This window comes from Oncorhynchus kisutch, linkage group LG7 (assembly GCF_002021735.2).
Source record: "Oncorhynchus kisutch isolate 150728-3 linkage group LG7, Okis_V2, whole genome shotgun sequence".
Taxonomy (NCBI): domain Eukaryota; kingdom Metazoa; phylum Chordata; class Actinopteri; order Salmoniformes; family Salmonidae; genus Oncorhynchus; species Oncorhynchus kisutch.
In genome coordinates, this window is record NC_034180.2 from 22,895,444 (window position 1) to 22,915,941 (window position 20,498).

The window sequence follows — 20,498 nt, forward strand, 5'->3', positions numbered from 1 at the left end:
ATATACCACAGTTGAGGGCTACTTCCAGGCACTCTGCTCTGATCATTTTCACTAATTGATATTTTGACCAATAGGATTAGATGTGATTGGTCAACAGACTGACTGTAAATGCATCTCAGGTAAAACAAGATGAGTACTGCTCATCTGTGTTTACGTACAGATATTTCTCCAGAAAATGTTAAAAAAATAACAGTAAGAGTTTAGCAGAGGTGGCTGCAGGACAATCACTGGAGACAGATTTGTCTCTCGTCAATGACCAGTATTGCACAAGGGAAATATTTAACTTTTATTAGAAATGGAGAGCTCTGCTTATTTTACAAAGATACAATGGCTTTGCTCAGGGAATCGTAATACCTTCATCTAGGAATCCCTAGATCAACTTCGATTTTAAGAAGTACATTTTTTCACAATGAAATCAAGTCAAACAAACATTTTAAAATGTTCTGAATGCTTCCATTCTCTTCTACGGGGTTCAATATATACACTGTGTGCTAACGTTTCTACCAACTTGACAGAAAAATAAAGGTTTTAATATACTGGTACAAAGATGAGGTTAAAAATAATAAATCATCCTTTACAGTTTGTAAAATGTATTTTTCAAATACATGGTTTTGGACAATATGTACAAAAGAAACAAATCATAGGAAACTCCTGGGCTTAACATACATGCTTCTTATGCAACTTTTAATTGGTCAGAACTCATGTTGAAAATAAGATGTTTTAAATCAAATACAAGTACCAAGAAACAAAGTGAAAAAGTGAAGGCCATCAAATGATGGTGTTCCCAAAAAAACATCTAGGGAAAGTAGTGGGCTCTATTGGAAATGGGGGAAAACAAACTCTGTGTACAAAACATTAGGAACACCTGCTCTTTCCATGATAGCGTTCATCTGGTCAGTCTATGATCCCTTATTGATATCACTTCAATTGAGAGGTTTATAAATAAGGAATTTTAAGCCTTAAAATAGAGACATGGATTGTGTATGTGTGCCATTGAGGGTGAATGGGCAAGACAAAAATAGTTAAGTGCCTTTGAACGGGGTATGATAGTGTGTGTCAAGAACTGCAATGCTGCTGGGTTTTTCACGCTCAACAGTTTCCCGGGCAAAGGGGGGTGCAACTCAACATTAGGAAGGTGTTCCTAATGTTTTGTACACAGTGTATCTACTGCATAGTAGCTCCCCAATTGAAACACAAAGTCTGCTTTTAGATGAGCACATTACATTATTTCAATATACTTTCCCATTGTCCAAACTGTGGAAGGTTCATGTCTCTATATTGTAAAAAATACAAAAGTCTCCACTAACAGAATAAATATATTTAACAAAGCAAACCATGACTATTTTACACAATTTCAGTTCGAGAAATCTTTCATTAAATAACTTCACTGCTGTGATATATAGTTTTGAAATTTTCCATACTAAAATAAAAACTCTGCAATTACATATAAAACGGCAAAATACACTCGCAAAGGAAATGAGTCCACTGAAATCATTCTCTTGTTCCACTGTAAACCTTTTCTTTTTTAAATTCCTTTTCTTAAAAAGAACTAAAAAATAGTTTGCATAATTAATCTGTGCTGACACTCCAATAGTGGAAGACAACAGCTGCAGTTTTCAGTAAACTACATTCCCTTTCACAATTGAATTTCAAAATTTTCCAAAATAGGGCACTCTGCTGTAACACTAGTACTTTGGCAGTTCTGATGGTGCAAGCGAACATAATTTACCTTCTTGCAAACCATGTCCAGCTGGTTAAGTGACCATTATTAACATAGGTAGGAACCCTTTACATTGTAGGTTACATACATTGCATTTGTCTGGTTCTGTCTGGGACATCATTGATTCATTACTGCATCCAGATTGGTCCCGTTTGGGGAACCAGAGGAGGTTATATGTTTCTGTGGTTCTGACAGAGCGGGAGGAGAAAAGTGCCATGGTCTGTTCAAGGATGGAGAGTCTGACGGGGTTTGGCTAGGAGTATCTTGGGTTTGTAGTTTTCTTTACATTCAACTCACATGGAATCCGTTTCCTGACGACTGCGATAGGTGGACTAAAATGACTACGAGGCAGGACGTGAGAGTGGTGGACGGGATACGGTAGAAAGGATAAAGGGGTGAAAGGAGACTGAGGGGGGCAGTCGAGTGCTTTAGGCCGCTTCCTCCCATGTGTCAGTACGTGAGTGCGTCCCAAATGCCACCCCTATGCCATATATAGTAGACTACTTTTGACCAGGGTCTCTGGTCATTTGACATGGGCTTCTGGCCAAAAGATATTCCCTATATAGGGAATAGGGTGCCATTTCAGATGTACCCTGTGTCTCCAGGGAGGCAGCGGGATGCTGGGCTGGCAGGCAGAGATGGGCAAGGTGGTCGCCATGGGGGAGGAGGCGTGTCATCACCTACACTCGACAGCCACAGTGTTCTGAGTGGGAGAGGCAGAGGAGGGGCTCATCCCAGTGTCTGACGAGCCGGATGACGTTGACGCTGTGGTGTGGGACACTGGGAGGGAGGAGAGACCAGGTTAGACAGCTGTATCCGTCTTTCATACTCTACAAAGTATTGTAAGCAAAGAGACCATGGAAACAAAGCAAAACATTACAATGAAAGCTATAGACAATAGTAGGAGAGGGAGACTACGTTCGACAGCTGTATGTGTGCCAAAAACAGATTAAGGAAATATTCCAAGTAAAGCATTACAATACAAAGCTATTCAAGCAGTTTGCTCTGGAACATGACAGAGGAACGGAGGAAAAGCCATCCTACCTTCTCTTTCCTTCTTCTTTAACCTCTTCCGCCTCCTGTCTATGGAGGCTACTTCAGACTTGAGTGACATGTAATACTTCCTTATATCCTGTAGTTTGTCTTGTAAGAAGGATATCCTCTCAGCACTTGTCATGCTGTCCAGTTCATCTGCTCAGAGACGCACAAAAGTTCTTATTGTAAAAGGTCAGAACAAATAAAAACACACACTTTGACCATTCAGCTTTCAAAACCATTTCATTTAGAACACTGAATACAATATTACATTTAAGAATATTCACAAAATTAAGGCTAAAATCCAAACTCCCAGGGCCAGTTTCCCAGACACAGATTAAGCCTAGCCATAATAGTTTTTTTTAGTCCACCACTAGGCTTAGTCTGTCTGGGAAACCGGCCCCTGTTGTTAGTCCTCATCCTCAACACCTGAGATCAGTGTGATAAGCTGATTAGGGATAAGTGGTTAGTTCAACTTACTGAGCTGGAAGGTCCACTTGTACGTGCGAGGAGAGGGGAAGGAGGACTGCTTGTCTTTGTGCTTATATTTCTCTAGCTCCTTACTGTTGGGAGAGACCAGCTTTTGGGTTCCTTTAGACATGGAGTGTTTCACTGGAGTCAGCTTACTAGAGGTGTCCATGACAGCCAGGTCCTCACTGTCACTGCTGTGCCCTGTGGTCACACACATTTTAAATACTTTATTTGAATCCACAAATCACATTACTGCCAAGAAGGATTCAAACAGACACGTTTTTTGGGGGTGAGTTGACAACCTGCCATTAATGGAATTGAACAATGAAACTTACCTGCTCCGTTCTTATCAATTTTGGATGTTGTGCTTGGCCGTTTCTGGTTTCGCTTCTGCTTCTTTGCAGAAGAACTCATATGGCAGTCCATCAACCTTTTCTGACCTGATCGTGAAAGGGAGAATATTGTGAATTTTTATTTCAGAGGACCAAATCACTGTGGATTTCTCACAAAATTACCATTAACAGGTCTATCTTAAATGTTTTTTTTATTTTACAAATACCTAAACACAACAATGCTGTAACGTTAGGAGATATGCATACATCAAATTATTTGCCACAGATATAAAGGACGCCGTAAGTCATCGTCTCCATGTTGGAAAAATGGCAGAGAAATGCAAGCGAGTTGTGACAGCAGCGAAACAGCCTGCTCTGCCCCAAGTCAGTACAGTACCAAGGCTACTGCGGCCTGGCTGTGCTTTGGAAGCATGCTGAAGTATGGACTGACTGCTGGGAGCATGTCTACAACTTCATCAGCAAGCTGTCAAACTATCATAACTACACGCCGTTTGTCAGTGCAGTGCCCAACAGCCATAGTTATCTAGCCAAAATTCCATCCCTCTGTCAGTGATGAGTCTCACATATAACCTAAATCAGCTGATGAAATCACTGGCGACAGATATAAATTGCACATTTCGTGCAGGAATAGATGTAATTATTATTATTTTTTACAACTTTCTCACTGTCTATCAGTATATGCGTCTGTCTGCCTCAGTTTCACAGCAAGTGAGTCATGCACAAGACAGTCGAAGGACAACGCCCGCAAATTGATTTTTTGGGATATTGGTAAGCGGCAGTTTGGACGTTGAGTGCGCATCGTCTCAATGCTCATTGCAGACTCGAGTGGTCGCTATCAAACAACTGTAAGTGGCCACTCAATAAAAGGGCTTAGGAGTCAAGTGTTGGGTTTGAGATTCAGCCTATGACTGAGGAAGATAGAACTTCATTGTGACCATACGCAAAAGGACAATATTCTGCAATTATGAAAAATATAAAAAATTAAGGCAATTTCAATGTTAAGAAAAATGTGCCCTTTGTCACATCCCTAAGATAGCCTATTATATGCCATTCTGTGTGTGACCCACCTCTGTCCTTGGTGTCCCTCTCCTGTAGTGACATGCTGGAGTTGCTGGAGCTGGTGCTAGCTTCAAAACAGTTTGAGTTGGCCGACTCGTTATCACCAAGCCCCTCCTGAGACTCCCCGGCTACACTGTCCACCTCGATGGGGACGTCGCTCTCACTCTTGGTGCTGTGAGACTCATCAGGGCTGGGGGCAGAGGTGGGGGAGAAGACCCGTGGAGGAGCAGCGCCCCCCGAGGACAGAGGAGGGTTGTTGTGGGTCTGGTGGGAGGAGGCATTGGACAGAGGGGGAGCATGGACCTTCCCTTGACTCATCATCATTAGGAGGTCTTCTGCTAAGGTCTTGTCCTTCTCATCCAGGTCGTCCAGATCCACCTCGTGACAGACCAGGGCCTCAGGGCCGATCTGGGGCATCACCTCCTCCTCGACCCCCGAGGCTAGCTGCTCCGACCTGGGTCGACCTCCTGCTCCACCTCCCTCTCCTAGACCTTGACACTGCACCTCCGGAGTGAGGGCAGGCATCTCTGTTTTGCCCTTTGCTGGCGTCAGGCGCTCCTCGCCTCTCTGTCCCCCCGCCTCCAGCCTCCACTCTGGCGAGTCAGCGGGCCGCCTGGCTGGCGAGTCAGCGGGCCGCCTGGCTGGCGAGTCAGCGGGCCGCCTGGCTGGCGAGTCAGCGGGCCGCCTGGCTGGCGACGCCATCTTGGTCGTCTCTTCCATCCTGTCCAGACGCACCTTCTTGTCCGGCGTCCTCTGCTCAGTGGCTTTACGCTTGGCCACACCTCGCTCCTCCCTGCAGATCTCCTCCTCCGTGGCTGAGTCTGTGTCAGAGTCCATGGTGGGAAGGTCGGGGATGCTGGGAATGTGCTCAGCTGAGAGACAATGAAGGACCACCATGGGCTCATCCTGCCTGTTCAGGGTGCGCGGGCAGGGAGACGACTCGGTCTCAGTGTTGTTGGGAGTGGTGATGGTGGTTTTGGTGGGCGTTTCAGAGCCAGTGTCGTTGTTGGGGTTCCTCTCTGGCTCGCGAACGTTACTTCTACGTGCTGCTTTAGACCTGGGGGATTTCGGGGTAGGGGGGTCCTCCTCCTTAGTTCTGTCGGGTTCAGGAGTCATGGGGGGCACCTGGGGCTGCTCCTCAGCCTTCTCCGGCTCCCTCCTCTCAGGGAGCGTGTCCTCCTGCTGCTCCTTCTCCTGAGGGCTGCTGGGGGGCTGGTCCTGGGCTGCGACCTGGGCTGCAGCGGCGGCTGCTGCCTCTGCTCTTCCTCTCTCTACCCTCCGGTCCTCCTCCTCCTCCTGCTTACGGGCCGTGGCGGGGTCCGTCCTCTCCGCCCATGCAGGCTTCTTCTCAGGAGAATCCTCTGACTCACTGTCCTCTGACGAGTTCCCCGATTCTTCTACCAGAAGTAGAGAGGGGGGTCATCAAGGGTTAGCTTGCATCCATCAAAAGCCCAGGCTTCAACCCTTAAAATAACAATTACTTCCCAAACACCAAGGTTGTTCTGCAGTTTCCCCAGACAGATTAATTGTAGTCCTGGACTCAAAATCAATCTCCACTGAAAAGGGCTTCCATAGTCCAGGACTAAGTTTAATCGGTGTCTGGTAAAACCAGCCTCACATGGCCAGAAACGCCCTCTAATCATTCTTAGATGTGGACTATCATAGTTATCCTAATTAAACTAGTGACTATACTGCATCTAGAGGCATGTTGACCTACCATTGGAGGTAGAATCCCTGTCCGAGTCATACATCCCAGAGGTTGTTCTTGTGCGTCGGCGAGGGGTACCTGTTTACACAGACCGACAGAAATCAAATCAATAGAGTGGTCATGATTCACTATTCTACATGACAGACAACGATATCAGTTCTATATAATAATACATTTCGGTCTGAACATTGTATAAGATTGCAGCCTGCTGAACGAGCCCCACGGTCTTACCCTCTCCATAATACTGATGATCGGTGCAGATTAAAGTGAGGAGGAGAAAAGGAAGCCAAGGTTCAAGATGCACCCATGCATGGTGTCATGTTACATGCTGGTACCTAAGTACAGGTGTCGGGTCTCTTACCCTCTCCGTTGGGCAGGGCTAATACATCAGATTTGCTCTTGCTGCTGGAGCGCCCCTCACTGCTGGGGGTCTTGGAGACGCTGCGGTTGGCGCTGGCGGAGGTGGTTCTAAGAAGAGGGCGACCTCGCTTCAAGCCACACAGCTTCCCCTGCTTGTCATCCTCCTTCTCGCCTTCCTCTTTATTCTTCACTTTCTTTTTCTGTTTCTTTTTTGTTCCGCCCTTGTCGACAGGCCAGATTATCCGGTCTGCTTTGACCCACTCATCATACCTAGAGGGGAAATTAAGCCATTAACCCTCTGGCTAGACCCACTCATCTCTCAGATTATACACATTTTTTTATTTTACCTTTATTTTACTAGGCAAGTCAGTTAAGAACAAATTCTTATTTTCAATGACGGCCTAGGAACAGTGGGTTAACTGCCTGTTCAGGGGCAGAATGACAGATTTGTACCTTGTCAGCTCGGAGGTTTGAACTTGCAACCTTCCGGTTACTAGTCCAACGCTCTAACCACATACAATAAACATACTAGCAAAATATTACATTGAAAGTCAGTCACTTCAAAAACAGATAAAGGTGGAAAAGTAATACTGAAAATACTGCCGTGATCAAGACAGCGAATCATAAAATCCCTATCAACTCTTTCAGGTGGGTGAAAATGGAGGTATGTGTCCGTGGGTTACCTGACGTTCCAGCCGTAGTAGTGAACTAGGTAGAGGACATCTCCTCCATCATCGTTCTCTGCCTTCTTGATGTTGGCCTCGTAGATCTTTTGGGTCTTCCCTCGACCGTACTTTACCTTCACCTTAGTCCCTGTTACGGAGTCTTCAGAGTCTTCGTCCTCACCCCTGTCCCCCCCACACACACACACGGTTAAAGGCTGTCCCTGAGAGCCTTCAAATCTTACGGTGCACAGTCACAAAAATAAAGCTATCTAACATCCAAAAGCAGGTTATTAAAACACTGCCAATACTGTGGTCTATTAACTAGGAACCAAACTGGGAGGGATTAAACTGAACTTTTGAAACTTTGTTGCAAAAGGTTTTCAGCTACATAACATTCTGCTACAGTTTTCTACAACGTGCACTAATGAATGCACACCTACTTCAAAGTTTGTTCAACATAAATGGAGCAGCTGAGCTGACCTCTGTCCACAAAGATGCAAAAGCCCAGGGTTCTGATGGAAAGGAGTAGAACACATTGCTTTACCCTGATAGTGCAACTAAGTAGCTTGGCGTATGCAGAAATTGCGCCGCCATTTCCTGGTTGCTAAAACTCTTAGTTCACCTAATTTCAGTTTGTGACAAAATAAGCTAGTATAGTGTAGAGCAGGTATTCCCAAACTGGGGTATGTACACACAATGCCATCGGGGGTACGCAAAATAAATATGTGATTCAGATTTTAATTAAAATTAAAATATTTTTTTCCCCTTCACCTTTTCAAACAGTCAATTTATATTTTCCAATGGGGCTATACATTTGGGTAAGGTTTTTTCTCCCCCCCCTCGCCTGTGTAGCCTCGTTTCAATGCCAAAATAAAAGTAAACCATCTAGTGTTAAGCTAAACACAATATTAAATAAAGGTAGCCTAGTGAAATAATTAACATTATAAAAAAATTAATAAATTATAAAAAAAATTAAAAAAAGATTGATGAACACGAAGCATAGAAATAGCACACATAGAACAGGTCTACCGCTTCTTAGACTTGCTTTCAAGTAGAATGATAGAAATGTGAGTTATAGATCTATGTGAAATTGGTCAGGTCCCCCAGAAAGTTACACATTGCCACTTTAAGGGTTTTCTACAGACCCCCTTTCCGTGATCTAACAAAGAGTCCTAAAAAAATACCCTTGGGCTCACTGTAGAGCCATCCGAACAAGGCCCTCAAACTCAGTGAAGAAGCTCTTCAGTCAGTACTACAAGCACTACTCCAATTTCACGATAGAAATGGGTCATATTCATTAGTTCACACAGTAGCAAACCGTTTTGCAACAAAGATGTGAGTTTCTTATTGGACAAGTTCAGATAATCCCTCCACATTTCGGTCAGTTTGCTTCCTAATAAATATGACCATTAGCTCTGCACGTTACTGCAACAAAACATCTGCAGCACTGCCATCCAATAGGAAACCAACCCTGAAACATGACATCACAAGACTTCAGCAAGTATGTGAAACCACACTGATTGTAATCACATTCCTCCTGTTTGTGTGTTACACAATTCATGACATTCTAGGTCAGTTCAATGGCCACATCCTGACAAGTACAAAATAGAGGAACATGAGAAGATGAACATTTGGCATCTAATAGACTTGATGCCCTGAGGTGACATTTAATTATTACATAATCTTAAACATTCCATGAATTCTATCACCATTTATTTTACACTGATAGTTCATTAACATTCAACTGTACCTTTCTCCGACTCTCCTCTCGCTGTCTTCCTCATCCTCCAACTCCTCCTCAGACTCCTCCAGGCGTCGGCTGCGTCTGTTCCCCGGGGTGGCCCCTCCATCTGACCTGCTGCCGTCTCTCGGACCTCCAGTCTCCTCTCCGCTGGTCTCCCCCACACCACTCTGCTCCTCCTTCTCTTTGATCTTCTCCAGCTTTGAGGGCTCCTTCACCTCAGCTTTGACCGGGGTCACAGTGCACCGTCTCCTCCCCTGAGATAAAGAAGAAAGTAAAGTGATTAGTGTCTGTAGAGGAGGAACCCTAGGCTGTATTTCCTCTATTCTTCGCATCCTCCCTCCGGGGCTCCTTCTCAAAACGCATTGAAAGAAGATCCGAGGAAAGGAACAGTAGAAAGCCATCTCAATGAAAGAGAACCTACCCTGGTCACACTGACTGACCATGAAACTGAACAGGATTTCAATCTAACAGAGTCCAAAATTGAATTGTCTTCAGTGTCATGTACAAATTACGACAAAAAAAACAACTCTTACTAACCCTGGGAGAAGAGACATCTTTGTCGCTCTCGCTCCCCGACTCTGCCTCCTCCTGGGCAGGCTTGTCCTCCATGGCCGCAGCAGACTCAGTTTTGACGGATGGTGTTGGGCCCTGGCACTCCTTCACCTCAGGGATTTGGGCGGCCTTCTCTTCTGTCTGGGACTGGGAAGCTGGCGGATCCTCGCTGTGGTGGATGGTCCTGAAGACGATGCAGGCTGAGCGACAGTACTCCTCGAAGCCATACAGGTACCTACACACAATGTATTAGCACTCCCTCAAGCACAGTAGACATCACTCACAACACTTAGAAAGAATCTTGGTGCATAAAAACAGAAATCAATCAAATCTATTTATAAATACTTTTTTACAGCAACATATTTCACAAGTGCTTTACAGTAATCTGGCCTAAAATACAGTTTGAAGCACAGAAAATGACTCAACAGCTTCAAAAGAAAACCATCTGGTAAAGAGAATTTGTAAGTCTGAGTGAAGTGATCAAACACCTACTTTCTATAGGCAGTCTTCACATTGTAGGAGGCAGCAGAGTTTAGGACGGGAATGCCAAGGTCTATGTAGATTTGTTTCCACACAGATCCACTTTCAATCTGCAAAAAAACACCATCACAATAACCATTCATGTAGGCTACTCTATTTCAAAAATATATTCAACAAAAGAAAGAGAGGTACTGAGACAAAACGCTACCAACATCACTTGGTCGAGCGAGTCCAAATTGTTAAGTCGTTTTTGCAGGTCTGTTTTCTTTGCCCTCATAGCAGCCGACGTGCAAAACACCAGCCAGACAGACACCCCTTGACCTTGACAGTCCACTAAAAAGCTACACGCTGCAATTTTGCTTACAGAGGTGCAGGAGATGCAAGGCAAAGCTGGAGAGAACAGGTTGTTCACATTAGACGACGAGACCAGACAGTCTGCCTGCCGCTGCAGTGAAGAGGACTCAGAAGAGGGAGGGAGAGCAAGCTGTAGAGATGATGCACTCACTTTGTCACAGCCCCCCTGGTGGTAGACTAGCCTGAAGAGCTTGAAGAGGTTCAGATCCTTGTAGCCGAGCACAGGAGGCTTGTTAATTGGCGTCCCTGAGGAGGAAAGGATGAGAAGAGCAGAGTGACGTTACACAGAGGAAAAGTAGCCCATTTTAGGGCATTGAAAAATCACAGGAGGATCCTTTTTATTTCATGGGTTGTCGTTGAATGAGTGATTAGAATGTATTGGGTTACAAAGACCTACAGAGAAATCAAATGAAAGATGGATGGGGAATTCAGAGCCAGGCCAGGTAGTGTGTGCGTGCAGTAAGTCATATGAAAGTTCGCCAATTATTTCCCATTCTCCCTGACGTGTGCACTTATTCACTCTCTCAAGGATGTAAAAGCACTGGATTGGTGTGGAGAGTGTCCACCATATTTCTTACATCAATCCAATGGTTTCAAACTCTTGTGGATTAGTGAGTGAGGTAATGCACAAGTCAGGGTTGCATCCCAAAATGGTACCCTATTCCCTATATAGTCCCTGGTCAAAAGTAGGGCACTATATAGAGAATAGGATGCAATTTGGGATGTAGACAGGCTGGAAGATAAATGGGACAGGGCTGAAGGCTCACCTCGATCCTCCATGAACTTATACAGCTGCTGCAGGAAGTGATCCCTCTCCTCTGGGTCCGCCTCATCCTCAGGCTGCAGGAAACATACACCTTGGTTATATAGGCAAATTAGACATGAACTGACAATTACTTAGCCATTATCCTTCATTGAGTGTGCTGCTAATTTGACACGGTCTCGACAAAAACACACTTGAGTCAAAATATCAACGAAACTAACCTGGTAAAAAGGTTAAAAAAATATATTTTTATGATAAAGACAAAAACCATTGTCAGAATCTCTACTGACTAGTCTAGCAGAGTACACAAGGTGACATGCAAGCAGCCAGTCTTGACATAACTAATACATTCCCGTAGCAGTAGCAATGCTACTACAGCAGAGGAAGATTTCATGCATGCCAAGGCCAGTAGTCAGTCTGCTGAGATTATTTTGAGCTCATGCTTCGCCTCTGAAGTCGTTGCATATTCTGTTATTTGTCAAGCAAAGTCACTTGGGCAAAACAACTTAGTGTGGGTTAAATTCAAGGACAGATTTAATGGTTAAATATATTTAACACTCACTCACTTAAATGGGTAATCCGATAGCCAAGAGAAACATGTCATCATAACTTCCGATGAATCATATTGTATGGTGTGCTACCTATTCACAGCATCCAGGACCATAGATATGGCTCCCTATGTACAGTCCCTTCATAAAGTATTCAGACCCCTGGACTCTCTCCACATTTTGTTACGTTACAGACTTAATCTTAAATGAAAAATATATATATTCAAAAGTCCTAAGAAATCTACACACAATACCCCATAATTACAAAGCGAAAACTGTTTTTTTTCTAAATTTTTGCAAAATCCAAGCCATGAGATCGAAAGAATTGTCCGTAGAACACAAGACAGGATTGTGTCAAGGCTCAGATCTAGGGAAGGGTACCAAAATATTTCTGCAGCATTGAAGGTTCCCGAAAACAGTGGCTTCCATCATTCATAAATGGAAGAAGTTTGGAACCACCAAGACTCTTCCTATAGCTGGCCGCCCCTCCAAACTGAGCAATTGTGGGAGAAGAGCCGTGGTCGGGTATGTGACCAAGAACCCGATGGTCAATGACAGAGCTCCAGAGTTTGTCTGTGGAGATGGGAGAACCTTCCAGAAGGACAACCATCTCTGCAGCACTCCACCAATCAGGCCTTTATGTTAGAGTGGCCAGACAGAATCCACTCCTCAGTATAAGGCACATGGACAGTCCACTTGGAGTTTGCCAAAAGGCACCTAAGGAATCTGACCACGAGAAACAAGATTCTCTGGTCTGATGAAACCAACATTGAACTCTTTGGCCTGAATGCCAAGCGTCACATCTAGAGGTAACATGGCACAGGTGAAGCATGGGGGTGGCAGCATGCTGTGGGGATGGTTTTCAGCGGCAGGATCTAGGAGACTTGTCAGGATCGAGGCAAAGATGAACGGAGCAAAGTACAAAGAGATCCTTGATGAAGTCCTGAGCAATCTGGAGTAGGTTATCAGACTGGGCCGAATGTTCACCTTCCAACAGGACAACGGCCCTAATCACACAGCCAAGACAACGCAGGAGTGGTTTCAGGACAAGTCTCAATGTCCTAGAGTGGCCCAGCCAGAGCCCGGACTTGAACCCGATCGAACATCTCTGGAGAGACCTGAAAATAGCTGTGTAGCGATGCTCCCCATCCAACCTGACAGAGCTTAAGAGGATCTGCAGAGAAGAATAGGAGAAACTGCCCAAATGCTACAAGCTTGGCACATCGGTGTCATACCCAAGAAGACTCGAGGCTGTAATCGCTGCCAAAGGTGTTTCAACAAAGTACTGAGTAAAGGGTCTGAATACTTATCTAAATGTGATATTTTCGTTTTTTTAATTTCTAAAAATCAGTTTTTGCTTTGTCATTATGGGGTATCGTGTGTAGATTGATGAGGGGAAAAAAATATAGTCCATACAAAATGTGGAAAAAGTCGAGGTCTGAATACTTTCCTGAATGCACTGTACATATATTACTAAACAGATACGGTCACAGTACACTGAAGTCTAAAATGGAGGAACTAGAAAGGAAAATCAACATGCCATTGTAATCTATGTAGGCTGTGATATGTAATGTGTGAATTATACCTTGACTGACAAAGTGCCCCAGACACAAGCAAATACACAGTGAAGTGAACCAATTTCACTCATGAGAAGCAAAGCCTTTATGACAAGCAGCAGAGGTAGAAAGAACTCGAGTCAGGAGCCTCCACTGGCCCTCAGCCAATCCCCACAGTCCCTCTCTAAAACGATAGGAAGTAGCTGCCAGTTGCTATGGGAACAGTGTCTGAAACCACACGAATGGCCATTTGTCCCAAACTCTGGGAGCAGAAAGAACCATTGTTGTTCCGGAGGAAGGGGCTTTCCCACACACTGGGACTAAGTCCCAAATGGCACCCTATTCCCTATGGGCCCTGGTCAAAAGTAGTACACTAAGAGGGAATAGGGTGCCATTTGGGACACACCCAGGGTCTATTGGGAGTCTGGCTCAATCAAGGTGGCTCAGTAGCCACAAGATGTCAGAAAGGGAATGCAATGAATGCATGGTGCCAAGCCAACTTCATTCTCAAAGCAGGTGAGGTCACTACAATACACAGCTGGGTTTACTTTACTGATAGCCGGCCCTCAGATAAAGCTTATCACGACAAAATGAATATGCAGCAAAGAGAGGGATAAATTCCTTTCCCTCTCCATAAATTTGTAGCTATTCAAGCAGGTTGTAGTGGTCATTGTTAGTAGAGTATAACACAGATCAGTAAACAGTCAACACTGGATAAGCTACTGCCTTGTCAAAACTGATAGAAAGACTTCATTTATGAATATATAAAGGCTCTGGCCTAATCTGCATCTAAAAGGAAAGTGACTTACGTGTAGTCTTAAAATATCCCTCCAGACTAAAACAGTGTTCTTCTTACCTCATCATTGGCATCTTCCTTCTCCTCCTCCTCCTTCTCTTCCTCCTCCTCCTCATCATCGTCGTCGTCACTCTCCTTTCCTTCTGTGTCCTCCTCGTCACTGCCGGAGGATTCTAAAATCTCACTCATGTCCATCTTCCAACTGTCAGGAACTACCTTGGTCTTGAGGAAATGCACTGCCCCATCCAACCCTGAGAGTAGCCAGAAAAAGGGTACTTTCACACATAGTTCAAATCAGACTTAGGTTATGTTACATTGTTGTTGTTGTCGTCCGTCTCCCCCCCATCTGGTCCAGTCGGTTTCACATTGCTAAATGTCCAAACAAAACCACGAGTTCATGCAAGTCATTTGTTTCTTGAAGAAAATCAAGTTCAATCCATCTATGATTACCAAGAAGCATAACTTGTCGCAAACTTCATATTACTTTCGCTTTGGTCTTCCAACAACATTCGGGAGGGAACAGCCACAATAGCCACTAACTGGGATGTGAATAGCCTATATCCCCGGTATAGCCTGGATACGATCACAAAATGCGCTGCTACTCACAGAATGTTTCAGAGATAAAGTAATGGTACTACATGCATTTTATCAAATGCGCGTAGTCAAACAACCAATACTACTCCTTGGTTATTTTCCTGTTTGGTTCGGACTGTGTTCTCACCTGCAGCGAACCACACTACGGTAAGAATGGAATCGGACTGAGACCACCTTTTTTGAGCAAACCACGGTGAGTTGTTTAGTGCGCAGTGTTCACACCAGTCCAAACGAACTGAACTAAGGGTGGAAAATGCGCCAGAGTTTGGAAAAACCACTCCGAACCAATTTGGTGAAAGAGTTAGGCCTACAGGTCAATTACATCTCAATTCAGTTGAACATAATACCATTCATTTTTTTTACTTACTGGAAGTGTTGAGCTCCCTAGGTGAGCCAGCCTTACCTTTCCTCGGTGAGAATTCAGCTTTAGAGATGCTGTCCATGTTCACTTCATGGATCTCCTTTCTTGCCACAGTGTGACTGAAAAACAACAAACATCTAAATGTGCATTCAGATTTTAAAAAATTTAAGTACCAATTCTGAGAAGACTTCAACAGCTATTTACATTATACATGTGTATTTACATTGCATGGCAGGGCAAACATATACCAAGACATGTTGGTAAATTAACTGGGAATTCTTGAAAACTGTATGATGTAAAAGTAGGATGCACAACACTTACAATTTGGAGTCTGCAAATGATCTGACTAAACATTGGTCCTTCTTGACTGTCAAGTCATCATTGCAGCTGGGTGATATCACCTAGACAGAAACAATAAAGAAGAGCTAGGAACAATCATACAACAAGTGCCAAAGGTCTAGGAGGGTTTTTGACCATTTTGCTTTCAGTTTCACAAGGAGTTGTTTTTCAGGTGGTTGTATGAACAGAACTAACATCTCCATGACACTTCTCAATTAGCAGGTAGGACAAGTGTAGCTGAATGTGAAAGATTGAAACTTCCCCGATCTGCATAACTCTAACTTGTCAATGGCTGCTAAGGTCAAGGGCCATTTAATTATACCATACATATTGAGAGTAAGAGAGAAAGTGAAAGAGAGCAGGACAGAAAGTGAACGAGAGCAGAGAAAGAAACAGCATGTGTAACTGGGGCTGTGCAGGTTGTGACTCACCAGGGCCAGGTACCAGGATGTCCGCTCTGTCCCAGTCTGAACACTGGCCACTTTACCCATCAGGTCATCGTTTAGCCTCCTCCTGTCCTCATTGTCATCTTCACTGGAAGACGACTCCTTGTCATCGTCCGCACTGAGGAGTTGAACAACAGGACTCCCCATCAGAACAGAATCGTTACAGGTCAGAAGCTATAATCCGTCTCCGTCAAAACCTTTAGTCTCAGTCAAAAGCTTCTACAGAGCTCTATAGAAGCTCAACGCTGTATCAATCACAAAGGCCTATATGGGCCTATATATCGTGCTATGTTGTTGTATATAAATGACCATGTCTGAATGTATGCAGGCAGAGCATTTAAAGAAGCATGCTTGCTATAGATTAAAATCATACTGGTGAATGTAAGAGTTAATGCTTAAGTCATAAAACTGTATCTAAAGCAAAGAACGGTGTGGTTCCCTATAGCCAAAAGTAAAAGAATGGTCAACTTACTGAGCCTGAGATGACCTCCTCCCTCCGCGGTTTCCCTTCTTCCCGATGACGGGGGTGCCAAAGTGCTCTGGGTTGGTTAGGGGCAGTTGGTCCAATGTCTAGATGTGAGGGAGAGGTGAAAGGAGGAGGCTTAATCAATGTGTTAACATGTAACATAACAGAGGCCAGCAAATCAATTGGCTAAGAAAAGAGTCAGGTCAGAATACTAGTCCCTTTACCTCGCTCTCAGCAAAATGTCTTTCTCCCTTCAGACACAGTGACGTCCTGCGGAGTGTCTTCTCATCCCCATCGTCAAACACTGGAACACATGAAAAACAGCGCCCCTTGCAAAAGTTAAAACTGCACCCCTTGCAAAAGTCACACCAAAATATGAGACTTCATAAAGACAAATAGTTATTAACCATTAGGCAAGTTGAGAGAAAAAAAAAGGGGGAAATGCAACCAACAAAGACATACAGCCACCCATTAATTAACTGAAGAGCAGGCATTGTATATTAGTTTGGGTGTTGTTGCTGTACTTGCCCACTGTGTACCAACTGGCGTCTGTGAGTTTGTTGATGGTTGCCTCACTGCAGATCCCCTCTGCACTCTTCACCTCCACTGTGGAGCCCACCTGCAAAAGGAAACAAAGGGATGAGACTGAGACACCTCATACATTCTGCTCTTTTACTCCCATTTCAACAAGAACTCAAAACAGCAAAAGTTAAGAGACTTCCCCTAAATAAAGAACAACGTGCCTGAGCAGAGTGAAAGCCTATCACATATGTTCAAACAATGAAAAGGGAACCACAGCACTTCGAAAACATCAGAAAAGAAAAACTGAGGCCATTTTGAACCGTCGGGGAACCATTGATGCTTACAATTGTTGAAAAACAGGTGATCAGTGTGCTTGGCCAGAGCATTAGTCACATGACCATTACAATTAGGCAATATACATAAGCTTTACGTCAACAATACCCAATATGTACCCAACTGTCCCTGTTCTATATACTACTGTCACAAGCACAGCACCATTGTTGTATCCGACAGATCAGATCTTAGAATTATGTGATTAACAGATTATTTATTCTGAGAACCAAAAGGACACTGAGGGCCTAACTAATATTTTCCTTATCTTCCTGTGACAAGTTTGGTGGTGCCAGTTAGTTCCAACTTACCCTTAATGGTCCTTTCACTTGATCATCTTGAACAACTTGCGAGGTGGTGTCTCCTTTGACCATCACCTAGGGAGAGACAAAGAAATAGAATGAATGAGATAAGAAGTTCAGTCAAGGAGAAATAATTCAGTTGTGTAACAGACAAAACTCTTCCCTTCCTGACCTGTCCCCAATGTACTTTAGATTAACTCATGTATTCAGGGGCTACACATGGCAGTGCTGGAGGACTACGATACAGTAGTAAGTTTGTGCTTATAGTATAACCAGGGAATGGTGCATTCACTTGCAAACTCACTGTTTCCTCATTGTTCACATCAGTTATTTATTTAACTAAGCAAGTCAGTTAAGAACAAATTCTTATTTCAAATGACGGCCTACGTTTAATGTGGAAAAGTTCAATGGGGCTACCTACCATGCCCCATGACACAATCAGTCAAGGGAACTCTGACCTTGTGACAATCATAATGGAAGTGACAAAGGCGAATAATGAAGAAGAGGAGGTCAGGTCACAATGTTGCTACCTGGTGATTGGTGGGGGATCATCTGGTCTTGAAACAAAAACCATCATCAACTAGAAGCAGGTTCACCAGTTCACTAACTCCACATTTTCACAATGTGTTTTGAATACAAAACTTAAATTCCTAGTCCTATCCATAGCTCAAAAACATACAAAACAAGAGTTGGCTAATCGAATGTCCAAGCATTATCAGTCCCTATTTAATGTACATTCGTGTGTATTATCAAATGTTAAAGCCAACAGATTAGGTTAGTAATTGAATACAAACTACCTGCTGATTAACAGCAGAATATCCAAACATTCCAGTATTGCCTGTGTTTATTGTTGTGTTATGATTATGTCATGACTAAATTCACTTTTTTTGAGTGTGTACCTGCTACTATGTAGGCTGTTACAGACTGCCTAATGCTTTATAAAACAAACTGAGGAAAACTGTTCATAGAACAAGTCTCTACTTGAAAGATGCCACTGGCAGACACTAATATCTAGATAAGAGAGAAGGGGGGGGGTTCTTTTGCAGCAAAACTGTCACCCGAAACTGGACAATCAGTTTGTCTATATAAACAACATATTGTTATAATATGTGGACATCAACATTTGCTGACATAATGGACCATTCCACGTACTACCTTGTTTGATTACAGTGTCATTGTCCCAAATGTCACACTACCTATATAATGCACTACTTTTGACCACAACCCTATGGGTCCTGGTCAGAAGTAGTGCACTATAAAAGGTAATAGGCTGCCATTGGGGTGGAGCCATTGTTGTGTGGTGCTCTTACCTTAACCTTCACCATCCGTTTAACAGTCTTGATTTTTGCCTCACAGAAGGCACCTCTGTATTTGGCACTGACCTCCGTCCCCACGGTCAGATAGGCAGGCTCGTTTGCTGCCTGTGAGAAAAACAGATGCGCCATAACATGCATCATTGTACTTACTTCGGAACAAAACAGTTCGCCCACTATTAAATTAAATGTCCATGAAGCATGAACTTGTAACACCCATCATATGCCACATAAACATGAAGTTGCATTTTTCATCTAAATATCTTGTTCAGGAAGAGGTGGTGGTGATGCCTAGATTAAAACGTGGGAACATTTAAATGAATTGTGAAACCTTATATGCCTGACATATTCAAGTTGACATGTTGTTGCCAACCATATACAGTTGACCCTGTCTCTTTGCAAGCTAAGTGAAAGAGGCGTCGGCTTCACTCCTGTTTTCAACTGAGGTTAGCAAAGTGACTTACCTTCATCGTAGACTATTTGAGGGAGTCCAGCTCGATTGGTTTTGATTGCTGTAAAACAATATAGTAATAGCAGATTATTAAAGACTTGTCAGAATAGCTATAAACTGGAACAAATTAATAAATATACTAGCTAACAAACTAGCTAGCTACTTAACGCATTCTTTTCAAGCTCGATGCAGCCGCCCCCTCCCTCCAGATGTACAAAAATGTGTAGCTAGCTAGTTTTCACTGTATGCTGATTGTTAAAGTAGACCTCAAATAATTAGTCGAAAGCTTTTTTTTAAAAGAGGACGTTGCACATAGACAAGAAGAATAATGCGTGTTTCTTCCCGCTTGCCTCGCAATCTGACTGTGTGTGTCACGTCGCCATCATAGCTCGCCGTGCTGCACCATGTCAGGCTGGTGGTTCATTCCAAACTGCTTGAAATAACGTTACAAAGAACATCTGTCTCTAAAATGTGTGCCACACAGTCATCTTGAACAAGGTTGTTTCAGTAAAACAGAATATATAAAAAAATATCGGCAGTCTTTGTGAAAATAAGGAAAGACAGAATATTTCCCTCAACTCGGGAGCTAAATTTAGCTACCTAGCTAACTTCACCATACTAAGGTTAGCTAGCTAAGAACAGTTTATCGATATGGCGATTTAAACCGTCTTGCTAGTCATTGAGTTTGTCAGCTAGCTAGTTCCGGCATAACATTTCAAACTGTGGTTCTCTTTCGGATAAACGAGAAGCAGGTAGTTCGCGACGATAAAACAAAAAGTATCAGGAAAACAATTATTTATTTATTATACAGTTTCACAAAAGGCGCATACATTTCTTCACTGCAAAAACAAGCCGACTGGTCACTGCCATTCAATTTCTTACGGTCTAATCTTGCAAGACAAAAATAAAGAGACATTGAGCTAAGTGTCGTCCGTATTTAACAAAACGGGTGTCACCTTGATCTAAATAGCTTGAACTGTTTGTAATTCATTTGAGAGGAATATTAGCTCATATTTTTTTATACTTACTGCAACGACCCGACTGCTCACCACTTGCTAGAGTTGCAAAGCAATACACGAAGAATAAGCTTGATCCGAAGCTGTGTTTCTCGAAATCGGATTGGCTGCCATGACAGTCGTGGTCAAATCGCAGAAATGTGATTGGTCAACACATGCTTCAAATGCTATAGGACATAACTAATCTGTATTGA

The 20,498-nt window shown here is 43.5% G+C and overlaps 1 protein-coding gene across 1 annotated transcript; it reads right to left on the reverse strand.

Annotated features, from left to right (window-relative positions):
• Positions 1-273: 273 nt before the first annotated feature.
• arid4a (AT-rich interactive domain 4A) lies at positions 274-20,448 on the reverse strand. Its single transcript, XM_020487725.2, has 24 exons — positions 20,317-20,448; positions 19,302-19,349; positions 18,835-18,945; positions 17,534-17,599; positions 16,899-16,989; positions 16,595-16,674; positions 16,377-16,474; positions 15,890-16,022; positions 15,441-15,520; positions 15,162-15,238; positions 14,225-14,415; positions 11,269-11,341; positions 10,653-10,747; positions 10,160-10,257; positions 9,653-9,902; positions 9,122-9,369; positions 7,390-7,554; positions 6,708-6,976; positions 6,356-6,424; positions 4,647-6,035; positions 3,562-3,666; positions 3,236-3,427; positions 2,765-2,911; positions 274-2,500 (listed from the first exon to the last, which is right to left on the reverse strand). Exons 2-24 carry the CDS (start codon positions 19,305-19,307, stop codon positions 2,397-2,399), a joined length of 4,137 nt encoding a protein of 1,378 aa, XP_020343314.1. The 5' UTR covers positions 19,308-19,349; positions 20,317-20,448; the 3' UTR covers positions 274-2,396.
• Between the last annotated feature and the right edge of the window lie 50 nt (positions 20,449-20,498).

What these genes read in the sequence shown, in the direction of transcription:
- arid4a (XM_020487725.2), bottom strand. An exon ending in GACATTTTGCTGAGAGCGAG is followed by an intron (nt 16,475 to 16,594) that starts GTAAAGGGACTA and finishes CCTCACATCTAG; the next exon opens with ACATTGGACCAACTGCCCCT. An exon ending in AAAGAAGAAGGAAAGAGAAG is followed by an intron (nt 2,501 to 2,764) that starts GTAGGATGGCTT and finishes CCTCCCTCCCAG; the next exon opens with TGTCCCACACCACAGCGTCA.